Source organism: Athene noctua, chromosome 8 (assembly GCF_965140245.1).
Source record: "Athene noctua chromosome 8, bAthNoc1.hap1.1, whole genome shotgun sequence".
Lineage (NCBI taxonomy): Eukaryota > Metazoa > Chordata > Aves > Strigiformes > Strigidae > Athene > Athene noctua.
In genome coordinates, this window is record NC_134044.1 from 20015099 (window position 1) to 20031002 (window position 15904).

Consider the following 15904-nt stretch of genomic DNA (forward strand, 5'->3'; position numbering starts at 1 on the left):
ATTTAAGATTATTGATTTCAATTTATAAAGCTATACAAGCCCTGATGTGTTGGTATTTGAAAATCATAATACCCCAGTGGCAGATGCTTCATTACTGATATTGATGAAAGGCAAAATTTCTTCATTCTTGTCATAGCCAGGTCCTCCAGTCACATGTGAACCCTAGTATCTTCCAGGTACCCCAGGTCTGGTTTCACAACTAGTAAAAACAGATCCCACAGATCAGTGAAAAGATCCCAGACATTGCACAACTACTACAGCAGACAGGGGGTAGAAATGGGAGCATGTGGGAGGTGAAGACTGCATCTGTTGGTGGCAGGACACTTATAGCAGCTTGAGCTGACTTAAATGGGAACCCTGGTCTCCTTCCTTCTCAATCTTCTTATGCCAGCTTTTGCAGGTATACAATGGATTGAGGGTTCAAGAGCTCATATGGTGAAAAACAGATGTGTCAGGGGTTAGGGACAGTAGCAGGGCAGAAGAATTGTTTGGCAGAGGATGTCTGTCTTTGTAAGTTACTCTGCCTGCTGCCCTGGAGACCTGCCCATGCCTCCATCAATTTAAATCTTCAGCCAGTTGACATTAATGTTTCCTGGGAGATGACCTCGGGGTTTTTTATGACACTGAAAGTGGAGTAGTGGCTTCCTTAGAATAAACTACATAGAGTTTAGAAAGGAAGCTGACCCTAAAAATTACAGGATCACTGTCCAACAGCTTTGTCCAAAATTAAGGCTATGTTTTAAAAATGATAGAAAGTGCTGAAATAAATTAATGCAATAGAAATAGGTATATATGGATCTTCTTAAAAGGTTAACAGCAAATATTTATCTAATAGCTTTCAGCATTGGAAGAGTTCTGTGAGAATTATGTAAGCAACACAGAGCAGACTGAAACTGGCAGTTTTCACTGTCCAAGCTGCGTAAACAAGAGAAGGTTCTAAGCAAGATGGCAAGAATGTTGAAAGGTATGAATTGGCTTATTTTTTTAGGAAGAAATAGTAACTAGGACAGCATTCATCTCAGCTCAGGAAAGAGTGACTGCGGGATATGATCACTGTATGGAAACTCAGGGCTAAGATGGATATTGTGGATAAGGAATTATCCCTTCCTTCTGAAGATGCGGGAACCAGAGGCCTGAAATGGAACTATCAGGCTTCATATTTAAAACCAGAAGAAGTCTTTTTTTTTTCACACAGTGCGTATTTAAATTGCAAATCTGCTTGCTACCAAACTTTATAGCTGTCATAAATTACACATAGATTCAAAAAATGATGAGACAGATTAATGAAGAAATGGAGTATTAAGTATGATCAGGCAAATACAAACTCAAGATCAGAAAGGCCATGAACTACAGATTGTTGCAATCTGAAAGTGGAATACTGGAGAACTCTCTCTTTAAGGCTGTTTCATACCTTCTTTCCTAAGGGTATATTAATGGTCCTACTCACAGATGGGCTACTGTCCCAGTCTGTGTCAGGACAGCTGTTCTGGAGCACAGACAGTGAACGATGGATGTAAATGATAGTGACAAAAAGGTTTATGATGGGGAAGGAAGAAATGGAGAGGAGCAGAGCACTTTGCTAAAACTAGTGTCTTCAGCAACCTCTTTTCCTTCAGAATGGATGTTAGAAACAGCTGTGCTCCTTTTCAAGTAAAGTAGCTGAAACGGCATCTGAGGCAAAGCAGGTCAGGCTTTGCGAAGTTTAGGCAAGAGGCTAAGCTTGAAGGCAGAGACCTAGGCATTGCTGGGGGAGCTGTGTGTGGGAGAAAATGTGTACATGCAAGTTTAGGCAGAGAAGCCCAGATTTGTCACAGGAGCTGACTGAGAGGACAATGGAAAGCCAAGAACAGCCAGAGGAGCACTAGCACCATGACCCTCTTAAAAGCTAAGCAAGAGCACAGTTGAATGAAGTGTTCCAAAAAGAACAAAAGTAAGAAAACTTGAAATATGGGGTGGTATTTTCCTTTACTATGTGACTGATGTTACAGAAGGGAAACATCTCTCTGTGTGCCTTCTTTGTAGGTATGCATCAAAGAAGTATCTGACTCATTTACCAGTTTCTTCTGCTAATGGAAATGTGCTGCAGATCTAAAGTACTGCCGTAACCAGTCAGAAGTGGTGACAGTGTCATAACCTCTCGTGATTGTGCCAACAGTGTTACAGTTCTTGCCAGTGAGTAATAAAGCCCCAGCCTTTGATATGGAGATCAGACAGTCTATAGACAAAAGTTAAAGGAGGAAGAGGTGTGATACAGAAGTAGCTTGTTTGCAAAAGAAGAAAATTGGGAAAGGGATTCTAAACTTTTCTGTTATTTCATCAGCCTGACTTTTTTCTGGTGTGAAAGTGTCTTCAGATGCACTCTGTACACCAGAAGTTTGTGATCTTGTTCTGGAAGGAGATTTTCCTGAGAAACTAAGTGATGCATTAGCCTATAAAGGTTATGTAGGACTGGGGAAATGGGGATAATCAATACAGTGAAGATGATAGGCTAGTTTCATGAATGGATCTCATTTTGATCTTTAATAGCCCTTCAGTCTCAGTTGGCTGAATGGTTTTTAGTGACACAAGAAAGAGATATACTGCTACATAAAATGAAAAGAGGAAAGATTAGATTGATCTATTTATATTTTTTGCTGTGAGAGTTTCCTCTCCCATCTGGCCAGGCCATAGGAACGTGTAAACCTTTTTTGTTTGCAATGTGCAATTCACTGTTTATTAAAATTGCTTAAAAAGCTTGGGCCTCAGCTGTTTGATTCAGGATCTAATAAATGGCTGGCAATTTGTCAGGCTGTCACTCTATGGAGAAATCAAATTCTTTTGCCTGTTGGCCATTGTTTTAATAGTTGAATTGTGGTGTTTGTACAGCCCCTGGCCCTGCTTTCTGGTGAGACCTTGACTCATGCCTGAAATGTAAATCATCATCCTCTGTACCTCTAATACATATATATCAGCAAGGGCTTTTATCTTTCAGAGGGAAAGTCTGTATTTGTAAAAGCGCTGGCTCAATTTCACAAATATTTGCAGCACTGGAAATTGTTACTATCACAGTGATGGACTAATTTGCTTCAGCATTTTTAAGCCATTCCTCGAGTGGCCAACACAGGGCTTTAATTTCTCTCTGTCTCCAGGAGATCTCTATAGTCCAGGTTCCTGTTTCCCCCCTCTCAACTTGGGTCTTGAACTGTGGATCACCAGTGCTTTTGTAGTATTTCTGACTTGGTTAAGTCCCTGTGGTTCTTCCATTTTGGAATTTGTAATGGCAACACACACTACGAACAGCAGCCTTTTTTTAATGCAGGCACCACTGAATCTTGGCAGTGTAAAGAAATTATCCCATGAATAGTAAAACTAGTGGAGTTTCCTATCCCATGGCTGCATCCTGCAGCCCAAACCCTCCCACCAAAATAACCCCAATTTCCCCCTTTTGTTCCTTATAACTCACATCATAGGACAGCACCCTCAACTCTGACTGAATCCTATGTAACCCATCCCACCATATAAGATGGGCAGGGAGCAGTCATAAAACATAATTATTCAGTCCCTACTACATCCTTTCCCCTTTTAGGCTTTGTGCACCTTCTAATCTTCAATGAACCTGTAAGAACTAATTTCTGTCTCCTGAGATGGACTGCAATTGACCAACAGGTTCAAAAATTATTGAAGGTACAGTGAAAAACTGGAATGCAGATTACCATAGCAAGAACAAATAATAAGAGAAACAGGGTCTTAAAATAGCAAATATACACGTTTCTACAGTTACTGGTGCTGAATAACAATGTTGTTATTCAGGAGCATATGGTCTTAAAATAACTGAGAATGAATTTAGCTAAAGTAAAACAAAGGCTCTTAGCTATCCTTGATGTTCTTGAACAGCCTTGCTGTAGGAGTAGTGAGAGCAAACCATCTACACTGCTTCTCAGTGGAGATAACTTCATTTATGAATGGGATTATACAGTGTCTCTGCCTGCAGAGGAAAAGAAAAAAAAATCTGTTAAGTGTTTGGAAACATGATGACTTTTCCAGTCCCGCGTTCCTACCTGTAATCTGTGACCTTCCAAGAGCAAAATAAAACATCCCAGATCTTTCAGACCCCTCCAAGGATTATGTCTGGGTGTCAGTCTGCTTCCCATATGGGTTTTTTTCCCTGATAATGTCATATTTTCCCTAGTTGAGGGAACCCTTTTAACATTAGTCAAGGTCTTTGGAGTTTGAACTTTACTGCCCAGATGGGCAGTAAAAAGAGGATCTTAGAAAAATGTGGCTTTTGCTTTAATCCCAAAATGTTAGCAGGTGGGTGGCTCTGAAGTCATCCTCCTCACTTGTTTTCAGGCAGACTTGCTGTTAAACTGACTCAACAGATGTATGCAAGAAACCTTTCAGCACAGTTGGTCAATCATCCCGAAATGAGGATGACAGCACAGATACTCAGACTGGTTTGTAGGTCAGTCAGCTGATTATGGGATTTTCCCATCACAGAGGTAGATAAAACCTTTTGCAACACCAGGACCGATGCACTAATTGTGTTTTAAGATCCAGTGAGTCCACAGCTCCAGCTTTGTGTATACATGTTATCATGTTCTTTGGCACATCTGGAAGGGTGGACCCAAGCAAAATCCTATGGATGGGTAGGGAAATCTGGTATTAGAGCTGAATCCATTCTGCAGGAATAGAGCAGATCTTGGAGGCAGCTGGACCCTTGTCTATTTTATTTCTTCATCTTTATATGTGTAATAAATTTTCCCTGTTTCCAGAAGTATCTTGTGTGGAGCTTCAGGTAAGCTTTAAAGGAGGAGGTGCAAAGAGAGAATGGAGGCACACGAGTCTGGCATGCCCTGCCCCTTCTCACTTTCTTGCCTGCCTCACTTTTCCTCTTCTGAGATCCCAGCTGGGGTCTGTAGCCGGGATGAAGCTCTCCCGTGGCTCGGCAGCCAGTTGCCCCACGGCAGCCACGGACCCGTGCACGGCTCAGCTGTGTCCCTGGCACCCCGCGGCTGCCCCCACAGACCTGCTCTGGCCCACCGCTGTCCACCAGTGCCCGCCTGCCCACCGGCACAGCTGAGCTCTGTGGCCGTCAGGCAGGTGAGCCCTGCCCAGCACCCAGGGGTAATGAATTCACCCTTCCTGTACGTGTGCAGCTGGGGAGGGTCCTGTGGGCTTAGACACACCAGGATCTCGGGGATCCTGTCCGTGCAGGAGGGCAGCAAAGCCTCTGACCACAACACCCCTAAAACCCCCACTGACCCCCTCCGTGTATGCGGCAGCCCCATTTGCCAGGCAAGGGCTTTTAGAGGGGGTGGGAGGAGGCTCCCTGGGGACATTGCAGGGTTCCACCTGGGGACAGCTGCAAGGCATCAGGGCCCCAGGGGCCAAGGGGGAGCATCGGCGGCTGCGGGCGGGTGGATCGCGGCTCCCAGGCACGCTGGTGAAGAGAGCGTCGCACAGCAGCTGCTGCTGTTAGAGCTCTCCTGCCAGCTCCACTCCTCCCGATGCCATTCCTACCTCCAGGATTTTTCCCTGACTCACAGCATCACCATCCAAAAGTCTCCCTGGAGGAAGGTATCTGCCTGCTGGTTTGTCTCTTTATCCTTTGCCTCATCCGCGGGAGAAGGGAGAAAAAAAGCCATAAGCAATCAACTCGCCTGCTTGTTTTTCCTTTTTAATTTCCCCTCTCCTGCTCCCTTCCTGTTGTCAAGGGGGGTAAAATCCTCTTTTGGAAGGAGCATTTCTAGGTCCATGCACGGACGGCAGCGAATTGGAAGAGGTGAGCAGCCGGCAGAAGATGTGAGAGCTGGAAGGGCCGTGCCGTGGGAGTGGTCCTCGCTTTGTGTGCAAGCGAGGCAGTGAGTGTGCAGCCTCCCACTCTGGGTGCATCTTTTTTTGGATGCTGTGCAGTTCCCTGTGTGAAATGCTTTTTTGGTTAAAAGAAGAAGAGATGTCACATCAGGAGCTCACCCAGCGACTGACTACGGTTATCACCCATGTGGGTAAGACACCTTTATTTTTCTTCTCAATACATTTGTGTAAATTGGGGGGCCCTAGTCCCCCCGGAGGTGCTGATGTTCTGTATAGGCAGGAAGCCTTTGTGTGACTATCACACCTGTGTGTGAAAGAGGAGCCATCAGCAGATTGCAAACTCATGGCTTTGGGCAATTAGACAGCTTTTTATTGATGGTTTGGTTTGTTTCTCAAGCATGCAGTTCTTTGAAAAGCAGAAACAATAAGAGCAGAGTGTCCTACCTGTGAAGTGATCTGTGTAAAATACCCAAGCACGGTCCTTGCAGGGAGATGGTATAGAAAAAGGATGGTGGAAGAATGCTGGAGCAACAGCATTGCTGGTGTGCTTTGCATTTTCTTGTCGTACTGGAATAGTAGCACATTATCAGAGTCTTTTTTTATTCCTACTGCTGTTTCAAGGGTTCTTGAAGGTGCTAGGACAGGATTCTAAAAGCTCTTCTCCATGTCAGGCTTGATTTCACTGTTTGCTAAGCTTCAAATGCTAGTGAACACAGGTAAGGCCTTGTACTATGCACTGGCATCCTTGTAAGTCTAAGCTGGCTACCCACTCGCTGGCACTGGTGGCCAAACTACAGGGAACCAAATAACCTGAAACTAGCAAGACAGTAGGAGCTGCTGACAATTAAAATATCAACTGAGAAAAGCTTTTGGGACCCTTTTTTTTTACATACAATTGAGTTAAAGCAGATTGTGTCTGTGTTGCATCATGTAAAGAGAATGTTTTTAGGTGCATTGCATGGGAGCAAATTTTATAGCTGTTAGTGTTTGTAATGGATTGTGTGTTGTGAATGCCAAAGATGTATAGGTTCCTGAAATGCCTTTGCCATTGACTTTGCCCAGTCTGTATATGAAATGGAGTGTGACCAAAATGTGGCTTTTGAAGAATATAAAATTAATATTTTAGACCAAAATTCTTTTTGGGTTTGATATTAGATGTAACAGCTGAACTAAGTTTAAGAATGCAAATGCAATTGGTAGCTTGCCTAAAGAAATAGGACAAAAGCAGTTTTAAACTGAAAAAAATGCTTAAGACCAGGTCTCATCTCTTCAAGCTTTTCTCCAGGGGTCAGTCTTGGTGCTCCTGGTAACCTCATCAGGGGCTTGGTATGGGAGAGAAAGTATGATTGCCAGGAGAGCCTGCAGCGTCAGCCTCTTTGACCCAGTGATGCCAACATGAGTTGCTTTGCAATAGTACAAATTCAGACTGACACAAAGTCACATGAATTCACATTTTTATTATGAAGATTTGGGATTCAGTATGAGACACTTTTTTTTTTTTTTTTTTTTTTTTTTTTTTTTTTTTAGGAGGACTATTTCAGTGGAGCCAAAGAGATTTGAGCATCTCCTGGTTTTCCTGTTAGACTAAATACAGGTCCCTGTCACCCACATTGAAGACCCTCCTTGATGTTGGGAGGGATTTGTTAGAGGTAGCATAGAATTATGTTAGCATTTAGCAATGTAGGAAATAATTTTGGATACTAGAAAGATGTTAATGAACCCTTCCTCTGTTCGCTGAAAAATAGAGAGGTTCCTGGGTCATGTGGCTGAGGCTAAAGAGTCTCATTGGTTTCCTGGAAGTCAACCAGCAGGTCAGTCACAGGGAGAGGGATTAAGCTCACAGATCTTGCTTTTTTTCCATTTCACATTGAGGCAAGAACCTGGTTCACCGGCTTCCAACAGGGAAGGATAGTCCCACCATTTTCTCAGCCATTCAAGACCTAGAAATCAGCCCGTACTCGTGGAGTCTGCCTGCCTTTTTGTAGGCAGTGCTCATTTTTTATCAGGTCATGTAACTAGAAAAAGCAGCTGTACAAAAATGGAAGCAAGTAATGTTAAAAAAATTTGTTAGTGGCCAAAGGAAGAACATGTCTTCCAAGGCCACTGATGATGCACCATGTTTATGAATCACACCTTGTAACATGAGTTGCGCTAGCTGAATCAGCAGTAACTTGTTGAAACGGGAATTCTTGGGCAGCTGCAGGGGTCTCTTGAAAGTTCAGTGAGAATCTTTACAGCTCAAACAAGTGAAAGGGCTCTCAGCAAACTGAGAGGATCCCTCACCATGAACATATTTTACAATGTTTCCTATTTTTACAGCATCTGTCATCCTCATATTACTGATTGGATTGATGGCATTTTACCTGTCTAGAATGCAGCCAACTCTTGATTGGCAGCACAGCTCTCAGATCACCCAATAGCAGGAGGGAAGAAACTTTATTCACAGTATTTGCAAAAAGCCAAACAAGAATTTTATGGTAGCATTAAAAAGCAAGACCTTTATATTTGCAATAAAAACTTTATGGGATCATTTTGGTCTGTGTGAAGTAGATGACACACCAGTTTATTGTGTCAATAAGAGTGTCACAAACATAGCTAATTGCCTGGAGCTCAACTTATTCTGGACAGAAGCTTTGATCCCTCATTAGCTGACTCGTGTTGTGTTAGACTGTTCGCGTGCTTGTAAAAAAAGCCTCTTATCCTGCTACAGACTTCATACATAGCTACCTGCTTCACCCAGGTTAAAAATCAAAGCATTGAAGTTATTTACCTACTCCACAGTAGCTCTCTTAAGTTGGTACTTTTCATGCACCCTGCCCTACAGCACATCTTTGCACAGTGTCAAACAATAGAGGACCAAATTAGATCTCTGAAATAGCACTGTGCTCCCACAGCCTCTCTGAGATTATTCCTGGTTGCCCTGGTGTGGGTGAGGTAATGGGGCCACCACAGGTGTTTAGGACAGGAGTAGTGTTTGTGAATACTAGCAGGCTTTCTGCTTGCTATCCAAGATTTAGCACAAAATGTTACCCAATCTTGTTACCAAAACTGCGTCAAGATTCTTTTTTTAATTTAACCTACTTTCATTGATTGCTGGGAGGTGTTGGGGAAACACTCATCTCTTGAAAAAAACGTGTCCTTTTGGTAGGTGGCAGCTCTTCTATGATGGGGAGGGAAGAAGCTTTGCTGAATGACGTGCCTGGTGCTGACAGCAGGACTGTTTGCATGTGGGAATGGTACAGCTCTTCCAGCTTGTGAAGCCCACCAGAATATGCTTTTGTACACTCACTACCCACCCACACTTGATTCCCAGAAGTCTGATGCCAGCTTTGCTATGTGTGGGCAATGTTCTGGGCAGTTACGCACACAAGCACCTCCACCCAGTGCCCCATTTTCCACAGATTTTTTTATTCTTAAAATGTTTTTATAATAAGATGGAGCTCCCAGAACCAATGTCAGCTGTCTCAAAAGGAAACAGCAGAGCCTGACTCCTCTCTTTACCAGCAAAGAATTCCGCAACACATTAGAGGCAGGGTTTTCTTAGAGACTCCCAATTAAGTTGTAATAGCTCCTTACATCTTCAAATGACAACTGGATCCAGGTGAGCTGTTCGTCAGTGTCCCTGGTAGGGGAGGCACTGATGTCAAATTGCAGAAAACAGCACATTGCACAAATGATAAATACAAGAAAAAAACCCCATACGTTCATGTCCAGTTTCATCTGGTTTTACACATGCGATCTCCCATTTATTGAATAGAAAAAAGAATTTGAGCAACTTGGTGGGGATCAAAAGGAAAGTCGGTGGCAGAACTTGGTTTAGGATGGAGATCTCAGAATTTACACAATCACTGTTAACCATGGTGGGTCCATTCCTACCACTCTTGGCTTAACCACCAGCTCTGAGGAGAATATCTGTGCTTGTGAAGAGAAGCTGTGCCACAATTTGGGACAGGAAGTGAAGGATGATACTGTGTCCACTTCACTGTTTGAGAGGAATTTAGGTCAGCAGAATGGAATAACCCGAGCTGGCTATTATCCGAGGCCGATGGCTTAGCATCACAAGTCACAGAATCTGTTTTATGCTGCAAAGCCACAAATAATCTAATATGTCACAGCTGGATAGATGATTGTAATGTTTCTGATCTGTGTCTGTGTACAGCAAGGACACTCAAAATAGATTTTTTTAAAAGAAATTAGCTTTCAAGATACCGTATCAAATAGGCCTTCTGCTACTTCTATGCAAAGGCTTAAATCAAGGCAATGAAAATTCCCCTGTCTGCAACAGAAAATTCTTCCCTTTGTTTTAGAGCATTCATGCATTTCTGGAGCTCTTTTCGAACCACTGATTCTACAGCTCTGTCCTACTTTCAGTTTTTTGGTGAGAAGCTAGGGGCAACCAGTCTTTTCTATCAACCACAGTACACCAGATTTCCTTACCCAAAAGTAAGATGCATCTATCACTGCTTTCCCAATGAAACAGGACAATAGAAAACTGCAGAAATGTGTTTGCTAAATTTGCTGGGGCTCTCATGCTAATGGGAAGTGGTAGTTTGGAGTTCCTTTTCCCATTAACCTACTTCTATTAAAAAATTGACCTTTTGTGATTGTGTTCTCTGCATCTTTCTCTCTATACCCCAATAAAGCTTTTGAAGTGTTGGCCAATTTTTGCCAAATTTGGTGAAGTAACATAGGTCTAAAATATTAAGTTCATGCAAAATATGAAAATAGTCACTGAAGAGAAGAGAAAGATGCAATTAGTGAAGAAAAGGCCAATAAGCTCATTCTATTAGACACCATAGAATCCACATGGGACAGTGGAACGGGGGAGAGGTAATAACAATTTGTGAATTTTGGTTTTGTTGCTTAAAAAAAAGCTACTTGTTTACATTTTTGTTCCTAGGTTGTGTTTATTAATTTTACCCCATTCTATATGGCTTATTCTGTGCAGCTGTTTCAACTGGGAAGTGTTTAATAAGGAACTATTTAAAAGTGTTTTGCTAATGCTGCAAAGTTTGTGCCTATAAAAAGTGGAAATCAAGCTTTCATAGAAATCCATGAAAAATATGCAGATGTGCCTAACGCACTCTACAAAATGTAGACTATTACAAGTAGCAAGACCCCATTCTAGCTTGGTTTATTGAGGCATGATCAGAAATAAAGACCGTAAGAAATTGTTGTAAGCTGGGGATCTGGAGTTACTCTTTGTCTCAAGGCAAAATATGTGATTGTTTGGACTCATGTTTAGGGAGACAGAGGTGACTAAAGAGCATCCTACAACCAGTAGAAACAGTAGTCTGCATTAAGGCTGCTTTTGTTTCAGGAAAGGTCAGCTCAGAGGTATTCCTCTTTTACATTCTGTCTTTTACTTCAGCTAATACTTTTTCATATGGGATGTGACTCTGACTCTACCATCCTTAACAGTATTCAAGAGAAAGTTAGAAAAACCCTACAGTATCCAGGTGTGTTACTGTTAATCATTTCTCTTACAGCAGCATGCAATGAGCAGAGCCATGCAGAGCTCCACAGAACTGAAAGGCTGCTTAGAGCCCTCGCTGTTTTTTCCTTTATAGATATCCTCCCCACAACTGGCTGTTAAACTCTGCGCTTCCATTCTCAAGCCAGTAAGAGACCAGCTTGTTGGGGAAAAAAGGGAATAGGAGTAGCTACCATCCACCATCTGCTTGCTGCAGGGTTTTCACACTTTCTGCTTACGCATTTTGTGATGGCAACTGTTGGAGACAGGGTACTAGGCTGGATGGAACTGAGGTGTGATCCAGTCTGTCAATCTGTAGGTCACTGTTTCAAAAACTTCCACATTGCTGCCATTAAATCAAATGCTACAGCAGTTTTCCTTTATTTACTAGCCTACCTCAGTAATGGCTGGTAGGTGTTTGTTTCTTGGAGTGAATGCATGGAGGAGTGTTTAACATGAGAAAATTATTAAAGGAAAGTCAGGTGGCAGGATCCAAGTTTTGCTGTTAGTACTGGTGGTGCCCATGGGCTCTTCCACAGCTATGCATGAGGGCACTGGGTCCTGTGCATCCTTACAAAGCTCTGCTGAGCTCTGTAGCTTGTCTGTTGGTGCCTGGAAAGTAGCTGGGACTCAAACAATTATTCCAAGATGCATGTTTCAGTTGCAAGCAAGTGCTGCTGTCTGGGTCATGTCTTCTCATGGCTTTCCTGATCACACCTCTGTCTCAGGACTGTATTTCAGACAGTGTTAGCCCTATATGACAGTTTTAATAAAGCAGAAAATGGGAAATTCCAATTTCCAGAGCAGGCATTTGCAAACACTATGTGGTGTTGGGTTTCGTTTGATTTGTTTTTTGGTTTTGGTGTATGGGTGGGTTTTTTTTCAGGGGGAAAGGTTGGTTATGAAATAATAATTTAAAAAAAAAAAAAAGGCATCTTAGGTCAAAAGCAGGGGAAAAATTATTTCTTGCAGCATCATTCAATGAGGTACTCAGACTCTCAGACTGTGACACTTCCCCCTCTCATCTTCAACACTCCAGAGCAAGCCCAGGGCAACCTGGATGGAGGAGGTGGGGGGTCTCTCCGGGGGAAAGCAAGTATAGGAGGTTTTCTCCTGTGTGAGGTCTCTGGATCAGGCACAATGAAAGCTGCTGGTGCTGACAGAAGTCATCACTTGCTAACAGGGTAGGCAGTTGTGACCATTCTGCACTGCTAAGTCTCAGGATTAAAAAGCAAATAGGGCCAAAAGGAGATAGAGAAGATCCTCTGTCTGCTCCCATCTCTGTGGCAGAGGGAAGCTCAGGTGGCCTCACTGAAAATTAAACTGAGCTGACATCTATCACAGTTCCTGGCAGCTTGTTAAATGCAAGGGCCTTTTTCCACCTCTTGCCTCATCTTTTATTTAATTCTTTTTCTCGCCTTCCATATGGTGCCTGAATCCAAGAGATCCCCTGAGAGGATGTCTCCCTGTGGGAAACAGGTTCAGCACTTGGGAAGGTACCTGCAGCACCAGACCATCTCAATGAGTAGAGAATAAGCTAAGTCATTTCCTTGCTCCTTTCTCCCTTCTTCTGCACCGTGCTTGAGGCCTCTCTTAGCCCCCAAGGAACGACTCAGCATTCAGTCTAGGATGAATCTTTCTGCATGAGGCTTGGATGACTGCTAAAACCATTCTGACAGCATGGTGTCTGGTACATGACACTAGCCACATTTGTGTATTTTCTCCTGTTTTTCAGTGCTGGGCTTGTGTTCAGGCATTTGGGAGAAGGCAAACCATAAACATTTTGTGTTAATGCTGATATGTTGTAGCCCACTGAGTGAGTTTCTTGTACCTCACTTTAGAGTTTGGCACAGTAACATCTGGATTTCCCCAGGTGGTCAGTGACTGGAAGAAATCTGAGTTCTCTACAAAGCTGCCTGTTCCTACACACATGAGAAAACACTGGAGAATGATGTGAAAGGGATAACATGGCACATGGATCATTATTAGTCAGTCAGATTTGGTGACTCACACTAACCAGTGTACCAGACATGGCCAGAATTACAACAGAGGAACAGGAGGAAGACAGGGTGAAGAAACAGCCAACTCTTTACATGCATAGATGGAAAAAACATGACTTGTAAATACCTTATCTGTAAATCATGGCACAGAGGGACATACTGCTCTGAGAGCAGAAACACTGTAGAGAAAAGATTGAGTTTAGCAAAGGAAAGGACAGCAGGCTCCACTTCGACATAGGGGCAGATGTGTAGGAGACAATTGGGTTGAGATCACAGTACCTTCAAGCTCCACTGTCATGCAAGCACAACATAGATAACATCTGTGAGTCTGAAGACATAACTGCCTCCGAGGAATGATTGACCTCATGTACTGGAAGAGAGCCATGTCCAGCATGTGAACTCAGGCTGGTATAAGTCTAAAGCAACAGTATTTATTCAAGGGTGAAATACATCACATTTATATGCACTCACTTCTCGTCATTTACAGTGGGGCATTAACGGAAGGCTGATGCCTTTTCAGCAGAGGCCTGCAAATAATTCAGCATTAATGAATAGTGCCTTATTCTGTTTTCTCTTAGACTCTTATTTGCAGTGTAGTAGGGAATGAAGCACTGAACTGACAGACAATCCCAAATTGCAGTGGACCCTAGGATTTAATCTTCAAAGCTGCTGTGTTCTGTCTCCATCTTTTCTGACCATTGGAGGGACCTGACAGTACAGAACAATATCCCAGACAATATGGCCAAAGGAAAGACAGGCTACCAGGGTCAAAAATCCATGCGGTCATGAAATGATTGTCCATTTTGTTTACCAGAACAACATGCACACAATAGCTCAAACACAGCTTTGCACCTGCTGTGCACTGTATTTGGAGTGTTCTTGAAAATGCATTGTTCCAAAATCACTACTGTCATGAAATTGGAGTCCTGAATCCTTTAGGCAGTCAAGAGCTAAGCACACACAGCCAAAGCACTGATTCTTCATGCCTTCGTAGAGATGTACTGCCACTGATTTCAATTACCCTGCCTGCCTCAAAGATGGATTGTGCCCATGGTTTGGCTCTGGTATAAGGTACTACCATATAGTGCCCTCCTGATTTGAGGCCAGAGGGGCTTGTTTGGCACCTCAAGGCAGCCAACCCAGTCCTCCCTCACGTTGGCAGAGCTTCCCTGATTCCAGAGCTCCATGAATGCAACAGAGATGAAGTTCTCTGAGGACTCCATTGCACTAAGTGCAGGACTATTACAGTGAATGCAAAGCTGACTCCCTGGAAGCTTAGACAGAGATACAAAGGTCCTTTTGGGGATGTTAGCGCAGCTTTTGAATTTAAAAGTTACTGATTCCTGACCTAGATTACTCAAGTATGGGAGTAAAGGTTAAATTGCTGCAGAAGCCAAAATCCTTTGAAACATTGCAAAGAGGTGATGGGAAATGATCTCTCATCAATATTACAACAGAGTGACTCTGATCCAGAAAGGTGCAAAGAGCTCTTTATTTCTGTGTGAATAAATGGGGAACTGCTAGTACTCAGTACTCTGCAGGGCCAGATATTTTTGTCTGAGTGTACTCAGCTGTAGCCGACCCAGCTGTAGCCCTTGCTGCAAACAGGTTTAAGAGGCAGAACAGCGCAGGCACTGCCTTGGGACCTGAGACTTATGACCCACTGTGAGAATTGCCCTGAGTTCAGTTGGAGATCTTGGGTCAGTTCCTGTAAGAGCTCAAGGAAAGCCAAGCTGAGAGGATCTTGTGTCAGATGCCCCACATCCATGAATGCAGGCTGTAATCTCTGGGCTTCCTGTTACTTCATCTGTGTCTCAAAGATCTTGGTTGGAAAACAGCAGCTCTTCTCTTGAGACTGTTTACGCACCCACCCGTATCACCTAATATGTGAGTACCCCAATGGTACTACAGTAGGGCTTTCATAGTATCAATCCATATATTAACACCATATGTTACAGACTTCATATGAGAGGCTGGAGCTGCCACTTCCGCAGTGCAGGCTGTTGCCTAGGGCAACGAGATATGAGGGGCTGCAAACCATTCAGCTATTGCTTTCTCTGCATGACTCTGAGCTGTGTGATTTCCAGTTTCCCTTGGGCAATGAATTGTCTACAGCCGGCCCTGGATACAAGAGCAGTTATCTGCAGTTTCAAGACATAAATACAAGCCAAACAATGCTAATGTACAGCATTTTGGTCTGCCTGGCAACAGCTGCTGACAAGATCTGACTCCCCTCATTCAATACATGCCCTGAGCTCCAGAGATTTAATAGGAGTTACTCCCAGGTAACACTGCAGAACCATTTCAAGATACTGGAATGTGAAGAAAATCTAAAACCAAAGGGTGTATCTTTCAGTATTTCAGGAGAGTGATTGTTGTCTTTAAATTCTTTTAAGGTAGCAGCCCTATTTTAATTATACATAGGCAGAGGATTAGCCTACAGTTACTGGCATCTCCAGTTATTGTTATTGCAGTATCTATGGTTTCATTGGGACTTTCCAAGGATGTGCAAGTGCTGACAGACAGGTACTAGGGGAAGAACTGCAGCAAACACATGCAGCTCTAGTAACAATAAGTAGAAATGAGATTATTTGGATGTGTGAAGTTTGGTCATGTTGCCTATTAATTATATATGTTA

The 15904-nt window shown here is 43.1% G+C and overlaps 1 protein-coding gene across 1 annotated transcript in view; it reads left to right on the forward strand.

Moving 5' to 3' along the window:
* The first annotated feature begins 5557 nt into the window (after positions 1 to 5557).
* Positions 5558 to 15904, forward strand: part of MCF2L2 (MCF.2 cell line derived transforming sequence-like 2) — a 185600-nt gene continuing 175253 nt past the window's right edge. The window contains exon 1 of the mRNA XM_074912636.1: positions 5558 to 5984. Within this exon, the coding sequence (XP_074768737.1) occupies positions 5882 to 5984 (103 nt within the window). The 5' untranslated portion in view covers positions 5558 to 5881. The remainder of the gene's footprint in view (positions 5985 to 15904) is intronic.